General features: G+C 42.5%; 1 protein-coding gene across 1 annotated transcript; it reads right to left on the reverse strand.

Moving 5' to 3' along the window:
• Nucleotides 1–1,210: 1,210 nt before the first annotated feature.
• RNF11 (ring finger protein 11) lies at nt 1,211–4,155 on the reverse strand (the record flags this gene model as incomplete). The annotated part of the gene is made up of 2 exons (XM_014938936.1): nt 1,211–3,416; nt 3,986–4,155. Coding segments are annotated over 2 exons (342 nt in total), but the record flags the coding sequence as incomplete, so codon positions are not given.
• Between the last annotated feature and the right edge of the window lie 4,809 nt (nt 4,156–8,964).

Consider the following 8,964-nt stretch of genomic DNA (forward strand, 5'->3'; position numbering starts at 1 on the left):
TATAATTTGCAAAACTAACCTAACACGCTGGTTGCTGTGAGGGCTGGCGATGGCCTCGGTCCCCACCAGTAGCATGCAAGAGTTTTTAAGCATAAAGGGCTTTACAAAATTGAGTATTCATTACTTGTCATTGCCTCTCTTTTGCCTCACATTTGTGGGAATTTGTTTTCTCCTGTTGTATGAAGATTCAGTTTCTACTATAATCTGCAAAACTCACCTAACAGGCTGGTTGCTGTGCAGTGTGGTGAGGGCTGGCGATGGCCTCGGTCCCCACCTGCTCAGTGTCCCTGGCAGCTCTTCCTCTTTCCATGGGGCTGTGGTGGGGACTCTCAAACGCGATGTTTCTTGCATCGTTGCCTGAAATTGCAGTAGCTCCAGCCCCATGATCCACTCAGCTGTTCCTGGGCTTGTTTTGCCAGTTGTGTTTCTATAGCACAGAGAGGGTTGTTGCAGTGACCACTTTCACCATACTGCACAGGCCCTACAAAATGCTTTAAAGCAAGGTTTTTTGATGACTTTTGCTTCACCTACAAACTTGGCTACTTGCACGCAGTAGCTGTGAATTTTTCTTCTTCAAATAGCTTAGCAGAGATTTTTACTCTGGGCCTCTGGTCCCTGAAACGTACTGCCCTGGCAGAAGAAGGGCTATGGATGAACAGGTCCAGGTGAGTAAGAGCCAGCCCTGCTACAAATCGACTGTCTGATGGGGCTGAAGTGCAAGTCACTTATTAGCGACCTCTGACACAGGAGGCAAATATTATCTTCATCTTACAGATGGTGGAATCAAGACACAGATCTGGTTTCACAACTGTAGCTAAAATTCAGGTCACGAGTTATTTTGCATTAAATACAGCTCAATTACTTTTTTGAATTAGAAATCATCCAGAACAGCATTGCACCTAAAAACTTGAAAAATTGTTTGATTTATTTGTTATATTTACACGTTTGTCTTTTAAGCTGAAATTTGAACTTTTTGGAATGGGTTTTTTTTGTGTGTGTATAATCAACTCTAGTTTCAGCCCTTCACACCTTTTTGCTATTTAACAAGTACTTTAAAAAGTAATTTTTTTCCCTCAGCCCGTTAAGTTTATCAGCGTTACAAAGTGTCTGGAAAAGCATTCAGCTCAGTAACTGGTGACTTCATATCTCTTTCAAATATTTTTTAACCAAGTCCTGTAATAAATAAAGACTAATACCAACATGACAAAGCTGTTTTTTTCAAATTGTTCATTTGCCAGTTTTAACAAGATAAAGAAATGAATACTTAATGTGGACATTGTTGGTTGGTTTTGTGAAAAGAGAGAGAAACCAAACCCCCAAAACAAACAGACAAAAAAGAAGGACACAAAGGAACACACATGGAATGATGAAAAGGAACAATGATATTGCACAACTTCAAGTCTCTCTGGTCTCTCTTCCCAGATTTTGATCCATGTAATTAGGTTATGTATGAATTCAGCAAAAAATTGCATCCAGATAAATGTGTAGCAATTTGAGTGAATCTCTAAAACTGTTGATTTCAATTCCTTCTGACTGCTACTTGGAGTTCTTCTCTAAGAGGGCAGGTTGCTGTTGGCTGCAGGAATAATAAATAAATCAACATACTGATTCTACATTTTGCTGACCAACCCTTCAAAAATTATCCATAATATGCACAATTCTTCCGTGTTGTAAATACACTAAGTCTTCAAAGTACTCGATACAACAAGTTGTGTTTAAAGTACTCAAACTATATACGAAAAACAACCAAGAACAGTCCCTGATTTGTTGTGGTTAACTTGAGATTGCATCTCATTTTGCAACACCAGGACTTCTCAGTGTATCAGCGCTGCGTTGAATGTATAAAAGTCACAGTAGGGTACATTAAAGAGGGGAATGAAAAAAAAAAACAACCCCAAACAAAACCATGCAAAGTGGATAAAAGGTCTTTACAGCTATAATCTCTGCTAGACCATCTCTTAACAAGCACATACTGTTGCTACAGGAATTAGCTAATTGTGTCTTTCTGGCTGTAGCAGTTCTGTTTCTCCCCCCTCAACTGCTACTCTGACAGTCTGTGTTTAGATAAATTTTGCATTTCTGTGCAGAACAAAATATATTTTTCTCATATCTGATTTCCTATCTGCTCGGTGGACTGACATGTCAACCAGCAGGGCTTAACAGATAGATTTAATACAGGAGACTGAGATACAGTATGTTTATTCTTAACTTCTGATAACCTAAGAACTACAAGAACGAGAGATGCAGTATCCATTTACTATGATCAGAGACAACCATTTTTAGGGAGAAAAAATTAGAATTAAGTGATCAATGCTAACACTACATTAGTTCCAAATAATTATATATTTTTTTTCAGTCATGGTAGCTTAACTATTTATTGTCCATCTGGCCCACATTTAACCTGGTGAAGTTAAAGGTGACAAAGTTTAAGGACTGTTGTTTCATCAAAACCGAAGCAAGTTTTAAAAAAAAACCCATGAAACCATAATTTCACTGTAGGACTTGTTTCATATCTTCATATTCCACATCATTTGTAGAAAAGGGATAATGCATCTCAGTTTGCTTACAAGCTAGGAGATCACTTTGAAATCTGCATATTCCTAACTGCAAACAAAATATAGCACTTTTAACAGGTTATAAATAAACTGGTTTTCAAGCATAGAGCCAGCCCAACAATAACAATACACTATTAAAAAGACCTAAGGCAATGAATTCCATCTCCAATGGAAAAAAAAAAAAGAAAAAAAAAGAAAAAGAACTGTGCAAACAAGCTTAAAACTATTTCTTTGTGCCAGTGTTATAAAATGTAGATTTCAATAAAGCCTTGACCCAAATGCCAGGACTTGTGAAAAGAATCAGAACAAAACTGGTTACTTTATTTAGGAAAAAAATACTCTTATCTTGCTGCTAATAAAATCGGATACACGCAGTTTAAACATTTACAGTTGCTGTAACACTTTACACAATTCCTATATATGGGTGTAAGAACAAACATTAAAAGACAATGGTGGGTCAAGGCTTTACATTAAAAATAACAACCTACTTTTTCTATAGTCTCTAAAATACTATGGTTTTTCCAATATTTGCAGCCATTCAGGAATAATTTTTTTATTTATTTATTAGGAAATGTATACTTTGTGCACGATCTTAATTCCTAATTCCTGGCTCTTTGGGCTGAATGACAAAAGGATCAAACCCATTGAAGTGGATGGTCTCCTGGAAGGGCGAGTGGAGAAACCCTGGCTCAGTTAGTCTCGTATGAGGAAAGCAGCGCTGCATCCACTGGCTCCATGCAGGATGGACAGGTAAAGGATCTCATCAACCAGTCATCTATACAGTCCAGGTGGTAAATGTGCATGCAGGGCAGAAATCGGATAGGGTCCCCATAAACAAAGTCCATCATACAAATGACGCATCTGCAGGGGGGTGAAAAAGAAAAAGACAACAATATTTAAGCTGCTGGTACCAGGCTGGAAATGAAAAGTGGTGTAATGTCTACTCCTGGATGCGTTTGAGTCAAACGAAGTTTTAGTGCTTGTAGATTCTCAGTGCTGGCTCCACCAAGCTCTAGATTTTTTTGGGGTGTTTCCTCTGTGGTTGATGTGCCCATGGTTACGCCGTTAGCGAGGGCAGGAAGCCGCCTGCGGGCACAGTGGGGGCAGCTCAGCAGAGAGCATAAAATTAGAAATGGTAAAAGGGAGCCATAAAGGCGAGGAAGTAACATGAAATTATTTCCCCACAAAGAGAGGATAAAGAGGAAAAAAACCTGTAAAAGCATGAATTACATGGGTCCAAAAAGTAAGTTTCACCTGTAACAGGAAAACAAGAAAGAAAGAGTCTTCTGCATGGCCTTTTGTTTCAGGCTACATTAAATTACAGTCCCTGAAAATAAGGCAGAATCGGGAGGACAAGCTCAGGTTTCCCAGGGCAGTATTATAAATCAACACAACAGGCAGGTTACTTCAGGCAGGTTTCTGGAACTTACTCTCTGATCTTCTTCTCGGAGCCGTCTCTCCCCGGGTCATAGACTCCTTTGGGTAGGTGCTGGATAAGGCCTATCCGCTGCGCTATTCTGATTTGTTCCTCTTCTGTCAGCTGCGTTGCCAGCCGAGTCTGGCTGGGCGTCGGGTGATACACAGGAACAGGGACCTGCTCCTAAAATTAAAATATTTCAGTTAAAAAAACCCCACCGAGGCTCTCCTAGCATTTCATAGCACCGTACAGGCAGCATATTTAACTTTTCCTCTCTTAGTCCTGCAGATGTTTGTATGATCTCCCACTCCTACTTTGCAGTTTGGGGGCTATAATTATTTTGAGAATGGGGTAAAGAATTGAGGCCAGTATCTTGAGCAAGGAGCTGCTCGTGGTTGTTCTCTGCAAAAGCCTTTTTATCCCCAGGAATCATTTACACGTGAGATACACGTACAACAAACTCCACACGACAGCAGGCAAGTCAACTTCACAGGCACCTGGGGAACTCCTTAGAAATCAAACTGACCAACCTATTGGCTGAGGAAGAGCCCCCAGTATTTCTAACAGTAAGTAGATTATTTTTTTACATTTAGGAAGAATTATTTGCAAAAAGGTGACGACAGTGCCTAATCTTAAGGGTTTCAGTGGTTCTGTAATAACTAAAATTTAAGTGAACTGTTCTGGGCCACAGAAGCTCCAGTCTGGAACTGTAGATTTAACTCTTGTGTGTTTAAACAATGTCACCTGAGCAATAAAAAGAATAGCTCAAGTAAGTTTTACGTTTGTTCTCATGGATTAGTACAATTTTACAGGTTCTCCCAAGCTGGACTTCAACTGCTCTATGTTTACAAGTTAAAGTACATATTTCCCAAACAAAAAATAAGCAACGTGTAGGTTCTGCCACATTCTCAGAAGCTTCTTTTGAATATTGACAAACTTTAGATCAGGTGTTTTTCATTAACACTTATATTAGCATGGCGCTTATTTTACTTGCTTTTAAAGCACATTCTTGGACATAAACACCGATTTTGAACAGGAGATGCTACTAGGAGAGTATTGGCCAGTAGCTGTAAATCTGCTGTTTATAGGGAGACGATTCCTTACAATAGGTCTTTTTTGCTGGTACTTCTTAAACAGCAGGAAAAAAAAAAATTCAACTTATAGCTGTGTTCTGAAAATAAAGCTGGTGCATCAGAGACACAAGAGCATCGATTCCTCTGTTTGAAAAAATGCAAGAGTTGATGTTTCAGAGGACACTGCTGCAAGAACAAGCAGGCTGCAGGAGAGCAGGCAGCGCTGACGCAGCTGACATCACCTCCGACACGGGTCCTGCTGCCAGCTCCCCCCCGCTCCTCACTGAGGTGGGGGAGACCTGAGCTTCCACTGCCTGTGAGGGAGCAACCACCTTCTGCAGCCTCCATGTCCTTGCACCCCTGGGGGCATCTCCAGCAGCAGAACACGGCTGTGCCCTCCTCTCCTGTTCCCTCTGTGCCTTCTGACCTGCTCCAGCAACGGCCCAGGGCACCAACACCCAGCAAACTCCAGATACGGGGTTTAACGCGTGTAATACTGCGCTTGTAAAGCCTGATAAAATCCTAATCAGAAGCACAAGCCTGCCTGGCAGTTCTTCTTTGGAACACAATGCCTACCACTGCCAATTCAGCTGGTGGGTCAAATTCATGGTCTTCTCTTAGTTTAGCTACACTAGGGTCTCCCCCTCCAGTTTCCTGGCAGAGCTCAGTGGAATTACCAGAAGGTTCAAAAGACGAAACGCGAGTGGTTCTGTAAGTTTGATTGATTTCCTGACTGCTCTGAACTGTATTTCACAGAATCACAGATTTCTTCTAGATCAGCTGCCTTTAATGGCTTAAATTATCTAAAGTATTCTCTAATCGTTGTTTGGATAGGGAAAAGCACCAGCTGTAGCTAGGGCTGACCTGTCAGGTAGAGCAGTGTTCATGAAGTGGCTCGGCAACCTTTGGTGCCAGCAAAATAAACCACTTTCCCCCTCTCAAATGCTGCAGACCTTCTGCACCGAACTCATCAGCTCGAGGCAGAGCCCAGCCCTGGTTTTATGTTTCAAGAACTTAATGCCACAAACTATCAGTAACCGTTTTTACACACACCCCCTCCAAGGCTTTGCTATACTTCTTTGGACAGATTATTAAATCAATAGCGGAAGACATTACTGCTACCTCCTTTATTTGTCACAAAGGTGTACAGAACATTTAGCATTTGGAGAGAGATGCACCCCCCTTCCCGTCTTAGAAAAGAGGAGGAGCCAGATAACCGACCACACACACAGCCCAGGTTGGTGCCAATAAGGGCAGGAGGAGGAGTATTTACTACAGCTCCCCTCGGCAAAACCATGGCTGCAACTGATAATGCAGAAATAGAAGGAAAGGAGGAGGAAGGCATAGTAGGAAAAACAGTCCAAGAAACTCTCAAAACGACTAAAATTAGCAGTGACAACTGATAGTGAATGGCTACAGCAGCAGAACCACCAACTAATCATCTCAGCAGAAATTACACAGCAAAAGGAAACTAAAATTAAGTCAGAATCCGTTCTGAGTTCAAACTATCACATTAGGACAACTCTGAAATGAGAAACTGGTCACACTATCCAACCCTTGACTGTTTTGGTTAAGTTTTGGACAGTAAATTAACACAACTTTCAGGCCAAACAAGAACAAAAACCTCATTCTCTTGTTCTGGTCTTTTACAGGCACTTGCTACGAGCGACCACCCAGGGACTATTTACCTGAGGAACCCACTTCTGCCCCTCTCCTGTGGGTGTCATCTTGTAGGACCACAAAGATGATGAGGGGTCTGGAGCATCTCTCTTAAGAGGAAAGGCTGAGGGACTTGGGTCTTTTTAGTCTGGAGAAGAAAAGACTGAGGGGGGATCTGATCAATGCCTATAAATACTTAAAGGGTGGGTGTCAAGAGGATGGGGCCGGTCTTTTTTCAGTGGTGCCCAGGGATAGGATAAGAGGAAATGGGCACAAACTTGAACATAAGAAGTTCCACCTAAACATGAGGAAGAATTTCTCCACTTTGAGGGTGGCAGAGCACTGGAATGGGCTGCCCAGAGAAGTGGTGGAATCTCCGTCTCTGGAGACATTCAGATCCCACCGGGACACGTTCCTGTGCAACCTGCTCTAAGAGAACCTGCTTTGGCAGGGGGTTGGACTAGATGCTCTCCAGAGGTCCCTTCCAACCCCGTATCATTCTATGATTCCCTGTGGAGACCTGAAGGACTGAGGCCTCATGGACCCCTTCCCATACTAAACACAGAAATGCTTTCCTGACAACCAGCACTGTATGGAAACTCTCCTCCTTTTGGCATCCTGTCTCAGGTTCCCTCCCCGCGGAGCCACCGCCCTGTGCCACACGTCTGACATAACCAATTAAGGCAGGAATTTAGAGTTGCCAGCTGTGGGCTTCTACAGTTTCACATACTAGACAAGAATCTCTTGTCAGATGAGAAAAATCTGGGTGAAAATGGTGCTGTCTTTCACCATGACACCTTCATGCTTGTGAATATAAAACATTGGGGTTGGTGGAGCTGCCAAGCTGTTGTGAAAAATGACATAAACTGTACTAGTGTAAATAAACGGGGTGACCGCTCAATACCCGTGATCTGGAGCACTTCCTTACCACACTGGCTGGTGGCACTTTAATCTCTCCTCCCAATGACTATTAAAAACCTACCCAAACAAAGCAGGCAGTCCCCTGGATACAAACATACCAGCAAAATGGAAGAGCACAGTCACACACATTGTAGAGTCAGATCAGAGGGTACATGACCTTCTCAAACCTGTCCTCTTCCCACCAACAGATAAAAGGTGTGTTTATACCTGTACGAATCTAAAAATATTTTAAACTATTTATTCATGAGAATATGAGAGCCCAGATTTGTCCATCTCAGTTCACTGACATGACATTGACCCCATGACCACATCGACCTGGAGGGGTCCACAGAAGAGATGGAATAGACTTGGTGAAGTGTTCCCTCAACGAGACCCTGGCCACCACCCACCAGTGGAGCTGGGTTCCTGCAGCCCCCTATAGCCCCACACCCAGGCCAGCCCCACACGCAGCTGCCACATCCCCACATCAGCAGCTCCATCCTCTGTTTTCTCCACCACCAAATCTCCAAACCGTTTTTGGAAGCTAAGCTCATCCAACAGGAAGTCCAGCTGCCTGCAAGGACGGAGCACAGCCCTGTCTGTGCCGGTTTAATCGCCCCTTTGCCAATCTCACACGCGTTGTATCGGCTGCTTTTATCAGCCCACCTTAAGGCAGGGTCCCCCTCACTCCAACGTGGATGTTCAAGGGCAACAACAGGAGAATTCAAGGCTTAGGCAACCTAAATTTGGAGCTAGAGGCCCCCTCGCATGTATATATATATATAAAAGATTGCATTACCCAAGTCATTATTATTTTACTCCAAAGACAAGCATGAATTTATTGCTCTGGTGTCTCACTTTTCCTTTATCTACCATGGAAAATGTTTTTGCAGACATAATTACAAAATAGTGAACTTCTAGCCAAAGTCCACGTTATTTATCATTTGATAAAGACGACAGGCATTTCAAACTAAGATGAAATTTCATGTTAACCCTATTCCTCCATGCAAAAAAACTAAAAAAGGCCAAAACAAATAATCAAACCCACATATTAGCATCAGGCAGTGAAATAAAAATCACTTTCTGGCACTTAATTTGTTTTAATGAATTTTTTTCCATATGAATTTAGTGATGATGAAACATCTCAGATGGCCACAGTCCTGGAGATACACAACTTTTTTTCTTGGTCTCAAAGCAGGGGGTGTCAGCACAAGTTTCCCTGGTTTCTGTGCACAGAAATCCCCCCTTCCCAATGTTTATCCAGCCCTTAAATAACAGCACTAATTTAGACTCGAGGACTACTGCCGGGTTTGTGTCTCCATCTCACCCTGGCTCCTCCTCTCTGGGGGGGGGGGGGATA

Source organism: Calidris pugnax, unplaced genomic scaffold, assembly GCF_001431845.1.
Source record: "Calidris pugnax isolate Ruff unplaced genomic scaffold, ASM143184v1 scaffold18, whole genome shotgun sequence".
NCBI lineage: Eukaryota > Metazoa > Chordata > Aves > Charadriiformes > Scolopacidae > Calidris > Calidris pugnax.